The 15,968-nt window shown below is 38.4% G+C and overlaps 1 protein-coding gene across 2 annotated transcripts in view; it reads right to left on the reverse strand.

Moving 5' to 3' along the window:
- Window positions 1–6,885: 6,885 nt before the first annotated feature.
- The window catches only part of ARIH1 (ariadne RBR E3 ubiquitin protein ligase 1), a 111,036-nt gene continuing 101,953 nt past the window's right edge, over window positions 6,886–15,968 (reverse strand). For both annotated transcript variants that reach the window (XM_025296199.3, XM_025296200.3), the window contains one exon: window positions 6,886–15,073. In XM_025296199.3, coding sequence (XP_025151984.1) covers window positions 14,989–15,073 — 85 coding nt within the window. In that variant the 3' untranslated portion in view covers window positions 6,886–14,988. The remainder of the gene's footprint in view (window positions 15,074–15,968) is intronic.

Consider the following 15,968-nt stretch of genomic DNA (forward strand, 5'->3'; position numbering starts at 1 on the left):
TTGAATGTTGATTTCAAGCCAGCTTTTTCATTCTCCTCTTTCACCCGCATCAAGAGGCTTTTTAGATCCTCTTCACTTTCTGCCATTAGAGTGGTATTATCTACATATCTGAGGTTGTTGATAGTTCTCTCAGCAACCATGATCCCAGCTTGTGATTCATCCAGCCTGGCATTTCACCTGATGTATTATGCATATATCTGCACTGAACTGAGATTATGCATATAAGTTAAACAAGTAGGGTGACAATATACTTTGGCCACCTGATACAAAGAGCCAAGTCATTGGAAAAGACCCTGATGCTGAGAAAGATTGAAGGAAAAAGGAGAAGGGGTCAGCAGAGGATGAGATGGTTAGATAGCATCACCGACTCAATGGACATGAATTTAAGCAAACTCTGGGAAATAGTGGAGGACAGAGGAGTCTGCCATGCTGCAGTCCATGGGGGTCACAAAGAGCTGCTGCTAAGCCGCTTCAGTCGTGTCCGACTCCGTGCGACCCCATAGACAGCAGCCCACCAGGCTCCCCCGTCCCTGGGATTCTCCAGGCAAGAACACTGGAGTGGGTTGCCATTTCCTTCTCCAATGCATGAAAGTGAAAAGTGAAAGTGAAGTCGCTCAGTCGTGTCTGACTCTTAGCGACCCCATGGACTGCAGCCCACCAGGCTCCTCAGTCCATGGGATTTTCCAGGCAAGAGTGCTGGAGTGGGTTGCCATGCTGGACACAACTTAGTCATGACCTACTCAGTGACTGAACAACAACAGGAGAGACTAGTGGTGCAGATCCACAGAGGCCATGTGAGGGATTTCATTCTAAGGGCATTGGGAAGGCACTAGAGAGTTTTGAGCAATGAGTGATATAGCCAGAATTAACGTTTAATGAGTTTATATTAGCCAATGAGTGGAGAATGAATTGAGAGAACAAGAATTGATAATCTAGAGGTGACTAAAGGATACTGCAAAAGAAATAAAACAGTTCACCTAGACTGGAGTGATGGGAAAAAGAAATGGAGACTAGGTAAATGTATTCTGAAGAATTTTATGAGGTAAAACGAATTTCCTGTGGTGTAGAATTGGATATGGGGGAATCAGGGAAAGGGATATAGATGTCTCAGAAAGATGACTGCATTTCTAACTTTCAAAGCAATGGAGTGCACAGCACAGTTACTGACATGGGGAGCCTCAGGGAAGATGTTGGTGGAAAACCCATAAGCATACTTTCCAATATATAAAATCTCCCTGAAAGGGGCCCCGTGAAAAGTAAATAACTTTTTTGTGTGACTTTGTTATTAAGTAAAGAGAAGTCATTATTACATGTTTAAGAATCTCTCCTTTGACCCCAGAGATTAGAAGAGCACTTTCTGTGCAAGGGCCTTTTTCATGAGAAAGAATGTTGGTTTCTCAAATGTCATTAACTAAATCTAATATGCTAATTAGATAGATGAGAAAAATTTCAAAACATGGAACATTTTCAAAGGAAGATCCCAGAATCACATAGATAATGCTTCTTATGTAACATGAAAGTCTTCATTTCCCTTAGAAAACCTCCTTGGATGTAATCTTGTTTACCAGGATCATTAAAGTCATATCGATGGGTAAGGCATTACAAACAAAATGGAATTTATCTTTTTTTTCCCATGATAGAGTTGATGAGGCAAGAGAAGAATCAGGCATCAGTAACTTTTCAACATCCCCAATATATGTATAAGAGTTGCAATTGAGTTTCTACATTTTACATACTTCAATATCCCCACTCTGGTCAGATCTACAAATCAACTTTGTTCTGACACTACCTGCCAGGCAACTAATTCTCCAGCACCTCATACTTCTTTTGCGGTATTCAGTCTTCCCCAAACCCATACCACTAACTTCAGCACGGGGAACACCTTGAAGTAATCTGAAGCTCCAGGAGCTTCCTGAAGCATTTTAAACACGCCATTCCTGGTATTTCCCTGGTAGTCCAGTGGTTAGGACTCTGCACTTCCAACACAGGAGATATAGGTTTGATCCCTGGTTGGGGAACTAGGATCTGGCATGCAGTACAGAGTGGCAGGAAACAAACAAAAAAGGTACACTATGCAGCTTGTAAAGAACTTTAAGATGGTGAAATAGTTAAATGGGGGGGGGGAAAAAAAAGCAAAATGAGAATATACAGTGTGGTTCTATTTGTGTTTAAAAAGGCGGGGGCGCCGGGGGAACTTTCGTGGAAGTTCAGTGGTTTAAGACTCCAAGCATTCACTGCAGAGGGTGCAGGTTCTATCCCTGGTCAGGGAAGTGAGATTCCACATGCCATGTGGTGCAGCCAAATTTTTAAAAGGGGAGGGATATGCATACTTTTTGAAAATATAATTTTGAGAAATTATCACATGAAACGTAATGTTTGTCTCTGCAGAGGGTGTAGAGAGGGAGAACTATAACGGGAAAGTAATTCCCTTTTCATTGTTCACCATTCTGTAAAATTTAGCTTTTTATTATCCATGTAGTTTTAATTTTAAAAACTATTTTAAAAATATGTAGATGAAACCATTTTTTAAAGCTTCCATTCCTGGATTTCATTCATTTGGATGTACAAAACCACAAGAGCATATATCTCCCACCCTAGCAAACAAAGGCTAGATTATCTTGAAACTCAAACATATTTTTAACTCATCGGAGAGCTGAGGACATAAATCTAAGTGAACCAACCTCCAGAAAGTGCTAAGTCCTTCATAGGAGAGAGGAGATACATGGCTGCTTATATTCCTATGCCAGGAAGATAAATCCACCATAGGGGAATAAAGAGAAGGCAGTTGAATTTAACAAAAAACTTAACAGTCCCATTGAGGCTGGCATGACAATAGAATCTAGAGGACTCAAATTCACAAAGAGAGCTGCACAAACCTACCAATCTTACCTCTTAGATCTTAAAAAAAAGTATAGGGAAGTGATAGACCAGAAGTGGGACAGGGTATGTATAGTAGAAGAGTTGAGAGAGATTGCTCCTGCCCTTGAGGTAAGTGGAGCCTTTCTCAAGTGCAAGATGCTCATAAAATGAGGGGGCAACACAGGAATGCTAAGAAATCCACCAGACATACTCTTGAAGGCTAAGAGGGAGACAGGAGGCAGGAGAGATGGGAGACCCAACCCCCAGGCATTGCAGGCACTCCTCTGGAAAAGACAAAGGGTGGGGCACACAGTAAAACTTAAGGGACTTCACCGGTGGTCCTGTGGTTAAGAATCCGCCTACCAATGCAGGGGACACGGGTTTGACTCCTGGTCCGAGAAGATTCCAAACCAAACCCGTGTGCCGAGACTACTGACCCCACCCAGTTAGAGCCCGTGCTCTGCAACAAAAGCAGCAACCCCAATGAGAAGCCTGTACACCACAACTAGAGAGTAGCCCCTGCCTACCTAAACTAAAGAAAAGCCTGCATATAGCAATGAAGACCCAGTGCAGCTAAAAATAATCAACTAAAAGAAAACAAACAAACAAATAAGAACTGAGAGAAATACCTTCCCAGCCACTTATCCCACTGACCAAGTTAGTGGCTGGTTTATCTACAATTCCCACTAGAAAGGAAAGATTATGCACTTTTCCAGAAGTTGACACCTTAGCTATGAAGCAAAGTCAAGATCTCTGGGATCTTGCCCATGCCCAAAACCTATTTTCAGTAGGCCCTACTGAAGGGAAAGTTCTGATTCTGCGTTCAAAATATTTGAAGCTAATGGTGAGCTGAATCAAGCTACAGCTGCAAAAGAGCCCAGATCTAGTTCAAATAAACATTAGATTGACTGAGTCACTACTCAAATGGCTGAAAGAAAAATGGGCATGCCCCACTTTGAAGGTAAGTAATACTTCAGTCTCTCCTGTTTTGTATACAAAATGCCCTGCATACAATCAAACATTAAGACATGTGCAAAAGCAAGAAAGTAAGATCCATGGTAACAGAGAAAGGTTTAAGAGCAGCAGAATGAGAAATGACTCAGAAATGACCCAGTTGAATTATCAGTTGGGATCTTTAAAAGTAACTCTGGCTAATAGCAAAATGCTAAAAAAAAAATCTAGTGGAGGCCAACATGTCAGAATCCATAGACAGGATTTTTGAAATAACTGTGATGAAAACGCTTTAAAAATCTAGCGGAAAATGTGGACAATATACATGAAAAATGAAAAAGCAGAAACATGGTAACTAAGCAAATATAATGAAGTGCTAAAAGTAAAAAGTACTGTATCAGAAATAAAGATTTCATGAGATGGGTTTAACAGAAAAGCATCAGGGAACTTGATGACAGCTAAAAACAAAAAGGGAAAAGAATGAGGGGAAACCACCTGAGATCTGCAAGATAAAAATCAAATAACCTAATATACATGTAACTGGACTCCCAGAAGGAGAGGATAGGTTGAGGGAGTATGGAACAAAAGAAATAACTGAAGAGCTAATAGCCACAAGAAATACCCATTATTAATGGAAGACATCAATACAGATTCAACAAGTTCAGTAAACCCCACATAAAGAAAAACATACCTAGACATATAACCAACCTGCTGAAAACCAAAGACAAAGAGCAGATAAAACCATCAAAGGGAAAAAACACAGTATACTCAGGCAAACACATAAAAATGATGGACAACTTCTCACCAGAAACAAATGAGAACTGAGGACAAATTTAAAGAACTGAAAATAGAAATAAAAGGTCAACATAGAATTCTGTATTCAACTAAAATAACCTTCAAAAATAAATGTAAAATATAATCTCTGACAGATAAAAGCCAAGAGAATTCATCTCTAGAAAAACTGCAATGGAACAAATGCTAAAACGAAGTTTTTCAGATTAAAGGGAATTTATACCTACTCAATGGACATGAGTTTGAGCAAACTCAAGGTGATAGTAAAGGACAGGGAAACCTGGCACACTGGAGGCCAGGGGGTCGCAGAGAGTCAGACGTGACTTAGTGACAGGACAACAGCAGCAATACCAGATGGAACGTTAGACTTGCTGGAAAATATGAAAAGCAGTATTAATGAAGTATTGTGAGGAATAAAGTATTCTGTGGGGAACAGAACAGAGAGTTGAGAAATAACTAACACACAGATGGTAAACTGATTTTCAACCAAGATGCTAAGTCAATCTAATGGGTGAAGGAAAATCTTTCTTAACAAATGTTGTTGGAACAACTGGATATCTATGTTGAGATAAACATGTTCTGTACAAATAATTGAGACACATCATATATACCTAAATGTAAAACTCCATACCATAAATGTAAAACCTGAAATCAGTGAGGTGGATTACAGGTAGATGTAACCCAAACCATAAAACTTCTAGAAGAAAATACATTCTCTGTGAGCTTGGGGGGTCATAAAATCACAAAAGAAAAACTTGATAAGGTAGACTTTATGAAAATAAAAACTTCTGCTCATCAAAAGATGCCAGTAAGAAAGTGAACAAACCATAATCTACAAAAAATAAAAAAATCACAGCACATATACCCATCAAAGAACGTGTATCCAGATTTCACAGAATAACCACAATAAAAAGACAATTCAATTCTAAAATGGGAAACACATGAAAGGTATTTCCTTAAAGAATGGAAGATATACAAATGTAAGTTAAGCATATGAAAAGTGCTCAATGTCACTAATTATCAGGGAAATGCAATGTAAATTAAAATCAGAGTTCTTTCACACCAAGATAATTAATATAAAAAAAAAAAAACAGACAACAGTAAATGCTGACAAACATGGGAAGCAACTGGAACTCATACATTACTGATGAGAGCCCCAAACGATAAACCACTCTGGAAAACAGGAAGGCACCTTCTTAAAAACTTCTCATATGACTCAGCAATTTTCTATGGTTAGGTATTTATCCAAGAGAATAAAAATGTATCCACAAAAAAATATAACTTAAGAATATACATAGCAGCCTTATTCATAATTGCCCCAAATGAAACAGCCTAAAAGCAGAATGGATAAACAAACTGGTACATTTTAGAATGAAATGCTACCCAGCAATAAAGAATAATTTAACAATACATACAATATGGAGAAGTCTTTAAAGCATTTTAAGTGAAAGAGCCAGATGCAAGAGTATATATGATTCACTTACATAAAGTTCAAAAGTGGCAAAATAAATCTATAGTTAGAAAAATCAGCAAATGATCACTGGAGTAAAGAGGAACAGGGATAATTTTAAAGATGCACAAGAGAACTTTCTGGGTTAATTCGAACATTCTGTATCTTCTTTGAGGAGGGTTATCTCACAGACATATACAACTGTTGAAACATTAATGTGAACACTTAACAGTACACATTTTATAATAAAGTCATTTCTACAGATCAACTTAAACTAAAGGTGGGTTAAAGATACCTACTCCAAGAGCATCTGTTCCCAACCCTTCCTTTACCAACCTATCTGATTTGTTCTCCTCAGTGCAACCTTTGGGCTCTAATCTGTTCAGGGCTAGGCCCTTGATTATAGCATTTATCTTAAAGGGCACACAATTCAGTGCACCTAAGAAGTAGCATTTGTAATCTGTGAAGCAATTTTGTGGAACCAACAATGTATTGCCATTGGTTAGTGAACAACCATTTGACTATTTTAAGGCACTGATGTGTAGTAAGGTGATTTTAACATGAATAGGTGCTGTAACACGTAACTTACCCTATTGCAAGGTAGTTAAAACGGAATAAAAATCTTTCAAAGGCATATAGAACACTATTACTCTTCATTAAACCCACTCTCTGATATTTGCTGTCATGACCTTTACAATACTCTAAATCAGTCACATAATTTGGGGATTCAAATTTATTTCCTATTCAAAGCAGGGGAAGATGCAGATGATGCTTCCTCCTTTGTTAGAGAACACTTTAGTATTTGCCCTAGTTATGGAGAAACAAACCACAAGTCAGGATCATACGGTAGGAATTTATTAACAAGCAAACAACTCTGTTCATATCAGGAAGACCAGTTGGTTAGGTTATAAATGACTCGAGAGCAGGTGCAAGAACTTACAATTTTCAAGCATTCTATTAGAATGTTAACTGCCAAGTAGATCCACAAGAGATGTTCCTAAATTCTGGTAATCATTTTATGTGGCACTCCCTGAGAAAAGGCCGTGACCTACACAGGTGGGAGTACACATACAAGTCTCCCTACAAGAGGAAGTTGGGGAACTCAGGAAGTAGTGATGTCTTCGGATAGGGTTCCTTAGAAAACTTGAGACTGTGTGTTCTCTTCCTCATTCCTTAGGAACCCCATTTGGCCAATTGATTACAGAGAATCAGATCCTGATTCACAATTCCAAGAAATTGTCATTGGACATGCACTGACGTAGTTTCTCGGGCACTGCTTTGGTGTTAAGCATACAGAAAACAATTTTAACCATCAGAAAGAAATCTAAACTCTATAGAAGCAAGTTTTCAGCCTAGATAGCTTTCCAGACAATTAACGATCTACCATAGAGAATTCTCTATAATCACCTTCCAAATTCCCACTCTGAAAGAAACTTGAATATTCCATGGCCAAAAGCAGGCAGCTTGAAAAGCAAATACCAAACTTTTAGATAGGTGGAACCCTGAGGAGGGATATACTGGAGCTAAATAAGACATCAAATCAGGAAATGGTACTTTGTGCATAAGAAGCCACATCATCAGCTCAAAATAGGTAAGACATGTGCTTTCTGGAGAAGGTTGGGAAATAAGAGGTTTGCTTTTAAACTCTCATTAAAATGTCAGGGTGGCTCTGAAACGAGAGAAAACGGCATACTTTGAGTCCTTCTTAGAGTATCTGAGGTTAACAACAAAAAGATATGTTTTGAATAGAGAGAAGTCAGAAAGAATTGGTCATTGAGTCTCCTGAGGATGGAAGTCCCTTAACTAGTCTGTATAAATTTAGCAATTACTTTTGGCAAAGTTGTTTGGGAAGCAGCTAGTGATGAAGTGAATTTGGTAGTCAAAATGTGCCTGCAGACCTGCCATTAACTGGCTAGGTGACTTTGAGCAACCCATGGAATCTCTACATAGAATCAGGATTAAGTGCTTCAGACAGACTGCTTTGTTTACTGTGGTAAAACAGTTCCCAACACTGCGGGTGCTGACTGAAGGAACTTAGGTTTCAATCTTCATTCGGCCACTTACAAACAGATGGCCTGAGAGAGAAAACCCACCTTCTTTGAGCTTCTATCTTCTTATTTATAAAATGGAGATGGTAACTATCTCATATGATTTGGAGTTTCAAAAACACGGACATAAAGCATTTAGTAAACACGAAATAAGTTAGACATGAGTATCTATCATATACAAACTCTTTACATTTATTTAAAAAGAAAACTTTCAGGGCATTTTGGTGTTGTTGAGGACACTTGTGATGGACAGCCAGCAAAACATTATCTCTAAGATCTGCTTCTTCATCCACAGGGGTAAGCCCCCGCAAAGTCACATTTGTACCAATCATAATGTCCCAAGGGTCTGTTGGGTTTTCTATACATGTGTCTGGGACAGTTAACATGTAAAACCTAGAGCTATGGTGGTAGTGGAGAGGAAAAGCAGAAGCCTTTAGGATGATGTAGACTATACAGACAATGCCAGTCTTAGGAGTCCAAAATGGCTTTCTAGTTCCTGGATCCAATCTCATCCTGCTTTGGGAGTCTATGAGACAATGTTGCATCCTTATTTTTTGCCTCAATTAGTACTAGTATGCTCATTAGTTGTAACTAGGCTTTGTTTTCCCATTGATTTTCTTTGATCCTCACAACATTCCTATAAAAAAATTACGAGGGAATGAACACATGGAATCAGACAAGCACGACACCACCATAAATGCTTAAAGTTTGAATTACTAATCTCGACACCTTTCTTCTCATAAAATAGGACAGCAGTGCCTACTTTGTTTTAGGGCTGCCTATAAAATACATCTGGCAAGAAGCACTCAAATTATAGCTCCTATTGAAAGCGAACGTGTTAGTTGCTCATGTCTGACTCTGCAACCCCATGGACTGTAGCCTGCCAGGCGCCTCTGTCCATGGGATTCTCCAGGCAAGATAGTGGAATGGGTTGCCATTCCCTTCTCCAGGAGATCTTCCCCACCCAGGGATCAAACTCAGGTCTCCTACATTGCAGGCAGATTCTTTACTGTCTGAGCCACCAGTATCCCCATCTTACAAAGGTAAAACTGTGGCTGAGAAATACAGATATTCTTTCTACTGCACCAACCACACTCAGAATAACAATAAGAGAAAATACACTGTCTTAAAACATACAAGTTGATCAAAAGAATGAAAAAGTAATGGCCAAGAAGAAGCCTGTGACTTTCAAGTGCTCTGAATTTAACTGATTAAATGAAATTGTGCACTGACTTGAAACAGATAGCTTAACCAACATCCTTTGCTCACTCTACTTCCAGACAGGGTTCTTTTTCTTACTAAGAAAACGTAGTGCCAGTTGATGTGAATATTCTATTCAGGTTGTCAGTTCTACAGTACTTTTGGTTTTGTGAATTTATTTTCTCCAAGGTGTACCACTTATCAAAAAACCAGTAACAACAAAAATAACAAATCAGGCACTTCACACTGGACACTTAGGAGGCAGCATTCCACAAAAGCCACTCAGCTAGGGCATACAGCATGGCCCTTTTCTGAGCCTGTGAATTTGCCACAAGCCCTATTGTCCCATCTAACTATAGAGTGCTCAGCTGTACTCCTCTTGGTATCTATGTAAGTATCTACATCAATGGACTCAACCTTGCCTATGAGTCTTAGACGGCACTGCACAAGCGTCAGAGTTGGGTGTGGCTTTAAAAATTAATACTGCTCAGGACACAACCCAAAGCAATTAAATCATAATTTCTATGGGGTGGGACTCAAGCGTAGTTTTTTTTTTTGGCTTGTCCTTTTGAAGCATCTCTGATTTCAATGTGTAAAATGAACAATGACTTCCAGTTGCAACACAAGTTGGAAAACGATAGGCCCATGTGCAGCTCTTCTCTGACCCACATTTAAGAATATTTTAATAACCAACATTTCAAAATTGAGAGGCTCCTCACAGAGCCCTCTTAGCCCAGGGCAGTCTATTAAAATATTTACCTGGTTCTTGTAGACATCTGAGTTTGACTCTTGTGTTGGTATCACTTGAGACCCATGGATTACTGTGGTAATAAGTTGTGCTTTTGGCATTGTTAGAGCTGCTACGTTATCAATGTGTGACTGATTCTTATTCTAATTGGCTTCCACTCTGAAAATGGCCCTAAACAAACATTATCTATAGTTTAATCATAGTCTAAAAATTGTTTTTCAAAAGAATCTCGTATTATTTTCACTACTCTAAAAGCTACTGCTAAAAGATCAACCACAGTTGCCTCTGCTCCTGCAGTAGGCATTATTTGATTATTTCTAGTTGAACATTTCCGAGTTAGCTATTTCATCTTGGGTAATTAAGTGGAGCAACAAATTCCTTAAAATGAACCAGAAACACACCAACTTTATCCCCAAAGAACTCTGAAAAAATATGAGGGGTTCACACTTTTTCCTGTTTCTAAATGAGTCAAGGTCTCCCCCCTAATTCTCACTACTTATTTTCTGAAAAGTTTCACAGGTTCCACAGGAGAAATGCTGAGAAACAAATGGAAATATGCTTTTCTGTGCATTTTCAGTTATAAAACAAATTCTCTAACAAGTTCCAATGGACAATGCAAAAAGTTTCACACTGGAAATTCATTTAACAAATAATTAGACCTACAACTGCAAATTACTTGGCCACTGTTTATCAAATCAAATGATGCTGAACTCTCTACTCTCAACTCTATGTGTGATAGTCTTCTCATGATGCCAGTCCCAGTCACCAAGATGGGAAGGGTTATTCTTCTATCCATGGCTGATTTTTGTGATGAGGCAAAACAGAGAGCCACATTAGTTGCAAATCCTGCAAGAGCAAATTAAAGATCAGATGTAGCATATAGCCTTCCTCTAACAGGAACAGTAACGGGTATTTATACAGTCTTTGATAGGTTCAGAACTACACTACAGATTAGATAAGAACCACCTTTCCGTATCAAATGCCATTCTGAAACCAGATTAACAAAATACGATACAAAGAGGTAGCATGATGCTGCTCAGAAAGAATAAAGCTTAAGTTTGAGATAGGAGAAACTGTGAAATCTTGGACAAGTTGCTTAATCTTGTTGAGTAATCTTATCTTTCTTTTAGACAATGATACAAGTTAAAGTGTTCTGAAGATATTAAGTGATAAATGAACTCTGGTAATTATAAGTCCAAATAAGACCAAATTAAACTGTCCTAAATATTAAACTGCCTTGAATATTAATGACAAAGATCTCAACTTGGGACCTTCTTTAAGACAACTCTCCCCTCATTTTGGCAGGAGATATCAGCTTCTAAAAGTGAACCAAGTGGAAGTAATGTGAAGGAGTTTCAAGTTTGAGAATGACTTTTAAATATTTTATCTCTATAAACTGACAAAGATCTACTGGGCATCTAATATCACTCTTATAAAACAAATAGCAACCTAAATTCAATGTTCAAGACACAGAACTTGGAAAGCTTCCAGAAAATGCTCTGAAGGCTTCATTAACCAAGTTTATTTTTGGGGAGAGTCTCATTCACAGTTCCCTGCAAAGAAACTGAACCAAATCTTGACATTTTATGTTAAGTAGGAACAGTGAATAAGGCACATAATATAGGTGACTCTTAGGCCACCAATGTCTTTTTCTTAATATAAAAATAAACATAAGTAACTAATGGAATAACAAAATAAAAGTTTATTTTATTAGAATTAGGAATGTTCTTTCCCTCTGGGCAACCTGAACAGTCCAGTTACAATGAAAATCTAAGAACAGTTATTTCCACAGCACAGTGTGCTCTACGCACAAAATTACAGGGTTAGGAGCATTTAATCAATTTACCGATCTGATTGTCTCACCAACCCGCCCCCTCCCATCCCCCAAGTGCTCTATACCGGGATTTTTGTACATCAAGTCCTTTTCTCTCTCATGCTAAATTTCAGTTCCTAATCATGGCTGATCCACATTTTACACTGCAGATTCAACCATTTCAAATCAAGTCAGTCAGTCTTGGATCTGCTATATTTGTGTGTATGTATACACATGTGTATTTAATGTATTTATTTAAACACACATAAAACACATACAATCTGGGTTGCAGTGGATTACATAGAATTTAAAGTCTGATGATATATGCTACTCAATTTTACCACTGTGGTTTGTAGTCCTGCGCTTTGGATCAACAATTTTATTGTAAATTATTTAAGTCCATCTACTGCTCAATGAATTGTTCAAATGATGCATGCAGTTTTCAGAAAACCTCAAAAAGACAAGGGAGACCCTGGTGCTGACCATGAATAGAGCCCTCTGACAGAAAGACTTAGACAGGTGAAACAGGGAAGCCATCATATCATTTGGCTTAAGACCTATCCCAGCTGAGTTCACTGAAGTTACTGACAATGAAAGTGATTAACTGATGGGAGTTCTGTCAGATATGGAGATAGTTGTTAAAAGCTTGAACTGGAAAAGGCCAATTCATCTTGATCCATACATATTAGGGAATGCACCCACAACTGCAGTACCCTCAGGTAATATGCCAACACTGAAACTAGAAAACGGCTCTAAAAAGCACTGTTCTTCCATGGGTGGGGGCTGTTATTATGAAGTGCACACACTGTTTCTGGATACCTCTTTTAAGGGGGAGCGTGTAAAAAGGATTTATGACACTCAAATCTAGATACTGTAGTTAACCATGTAAGATATTTCTTAAAACACCACATATACACAAAACATTTTAAGGGGGCCACATATATCTAGATAGCAACTCTGGCTGCTTTTCAAAGTTACCAAGGAAAGGAACTTATTCAAGCTTTCTTAAAAAAAAAAAATCCTTAGTTTTGATAAATGTCTTTTAAGATTGATGCAGTCATTTAAAATAAAATCAAATGTTTGACAGGGAAAAGGAAGGAGAAGAGAGAATAAGGAAGAAGCAGACACTGAGTTCAGATTTGCACCTGAGGTGGCAAGGGAGGGGAGAATCAAAGGTATAGATAAAGTTGATCCTAGACAAGTGGTTTAAGGAAGCAGCATAATATACTCAGCAAACATTCACTGATTTCTGATGGGAAAAGAACAGTTGCAAGTACATCTCATGTAACAACCTTTTCTAAAAGGAAAAGTAGGGTTGATTTAGCAAAGCCTAACTTAGGCAAAAGGCCAGAGGAAAGTGAAACTACTTCCCAATGGAGTAGTAAGATGTACGGTGCTAGAGCAGACAAAGCTGCCTCACAAAAGGTAAACACTCCCTAGGCACAAGACATTTAGAGGAAGACAAAGAGGTCCTTCAGCCAGAAGTGGTATTTAGTATTAAGACCTCATCTAGTTGCCTAGTTCACTCTGTACTCCTGTATAAAACTGACAGATTTAGGGATGAAAAATACCACAGCCAGAATGGCCTAAACAGATACATAGTTAATAAAACCACCACCATCCTTTACTTTTAACATAGCTCTTAGTAGAAATTTCATAAAAATGGACATCACAGCTAAAACGCCTTATTAATTCTCCTATCTGTTGACAAATAGAAAAGAAGCAAAGATTTCTATTTAAATGTACTAGATGGGAATATCAAGTTCTAGGATGTTTGCCTTCAAACTGAACCCACAGCAACACACACAAGCAATTTCAGTATCTGCCATTTTTAATTCACAATCTGAATCTAAGTGAATGGCTATTTATTTATATTTATATTTAAAGCAAAAACGTCCTATTTGACACCCTAACATAAAGAAGGGGTGAGAGAAGAGCCATAACTAAAATCTTAAAAGGCTCAAAGCAGCAATTAAAGGGACAAATTTTTGAAATGTGTCCTCTGGATGTGACAGGAAGCCTAGGAAGCCTTCAGCTGTGTGTATGACACGGGCCCACAAAGGCTTACGTAGATGTATGAGGCTGCGGAGAGGGATGAGGTTGGAGACTGGGTCATTCTTCAATGGCAGCAACAAAGTTCCCTGTTGCAGCCCTTATCAGGCCACGGCATTTAGTCAGAGCTTGACCTCTCTGTGCTCAACCAGGAGCTGGCAATTCTGGGCATGAGACCCAGGGCCAGCAACAAATACATCAAAACCAGAGAGGGCAAAGTAATTTCAGGAAAGGGAAATCAAAGAACTCTAGTTAGGTCTTCCAGAGGTGCTAAACCAACACACCTTTTATCCCAACCCTCAGCCCTGGAAAGATGAAGCAAACTGAAAGAAAATGCACAGCAAATAGACATAATCTTGAAGATTTTTAAAGAATAAATATTTTTTGTAATTAAACATTATGCAAACACGTGCCACGCTTGCTTTGTCCATGCATATGCACTATATACAATTTTGAAAAATACTGTGTTGTCCTCTTGTTTTAAAAGTCATATACAAAGTTTTTTTTGTTTTTTTTTTTTTAATTCCTCTTTCTGCCTACCCTCTTCCCCGCCCCAAGAATTTTCTTTACAAGGAACTAATCGTTATTCACTCATGACCTTGGTGTATGAGAGAGAGACAGTCTGTGTGTGTGGGTATATCTGTAGGTGTTGGGGAGAAACGGGAGAGGTCCTTTACCAAAGTACAACAAAATGGCTGGTTTGGACATGAAAAGCAGTGTCAAGGAGCAGTTTTAAATTTTAACTGTACTACACTCAGGAAAAAGAAAATGAAAAAAAGGAGTCAGCTTGGAGAATGAAGCTACGTTACAAGTTAAAGTTGGAGGGCTTTTAGTGTGTCTGTCACACTTTTGTTGGCGGCCTAGAATACTGTTGTACAATGGTTTATCTACCTTTTTTTTTATTACAATATAATTTACTTAAACTTTCCGTTAACAAAACAGAATTCTGGTACTACAGACCAGCGGTGTCAGAATAGGCTTAGTGCCTCCTTGTTTGTGTTTGTTTTGTTTGTTTTAATTGCATGAGCACTCTAGATGGTAAAGTTTTCAGAGTTCATTTTATGCAGGGCCATTCTCAGTCCTCAATGTACTCCCACAGATCTTTTTCATAGCCTTCATGCACATGCTGTAACAAAACCCTTCGTCGACTCTCACAGTATCTGTAATCAAAGAGAGAGAGAGAGAGAGAGAAAAAAAAAACACCTGTTGTCAGCCTCCAGTAAATTTTTTTTTTAAAAGAGGCATTTACTTGTTTTTTAGGGCTCCCTATAGTTTATCCAGACATAGAACTTGTTAAAAGGCATATTTTTAGGTCTAGATGTAAAGACATGACTATTTCTCATTTTCAAAAGGTATTTTTCGGAGTTTCTAGTTTGGGGAAATTAATTCCAGAGCAATAAACAGGCCTTAGAAATGATGTGATTCAATCTCATCATTCTACAGGTAAGTAAACCATTTTAGGAAGAAGTAATTTCAAGGGGTATTCACAACTGTAAAATCTTAAAGTACTAGCGGTAGCTATAATTGGCTAAGGGAAGTGAACATATTACTCAGGACTAAATTTTCAAGTCTTGCAAATTCCCAGAGATTTCCACTACTGTTAAAGAGAAAACAACTTTTGCCAGCAAACAACTTTTGAAGAAAGAGCTCTACGTGAGAAAGCAAACATTTTGCATCTTTTACTTAAGAGGTGACATCTCTTAAAGTATCATCTATCCCTAGGACAAAGTAAATCTCTCTTTGGAAAATCAAATCTTAGAAAAAAATCTTTAAAAAGTCTGGGTAGCTCACTTGCCAAGAGCCATGATCCACCAGGATCCCTAGGCCAGGGCCAGCATGTTATTCTCACCCCTCATCCTAATAGTCACTTGCCCTTTTTGGGCTCCTTCTTCCTGTCAGGGCAATAACTACATAGATAAAGCCACATGGAAGAAGCAGGATCAGCCAGCACTGGCTGACTTCCTCCCTATGCCCAAAGGACAGAAGCAATCTGTGAGAAACACAGCAGCAGTTCAGTTATTGAATATGCTAAACCCAAGTTTCACCATCATTTAA

This window comes from Bubalus bubalis, chromosome 11 (genome assembly GCF_019923935.1).
Source record: "Bubalus bubalis isolate 160015118507 breed Murrah chromosome 11, NDDB_SH_1, whole genome shotgun sequence".
Classification (NCBI taxonomy): domain Eukaryota; kingdom Metazoa; phylum Chordata; class Mammalia; order Artiodactyla; family Bovidae; genus Bubalus; species Bubalus bubalis.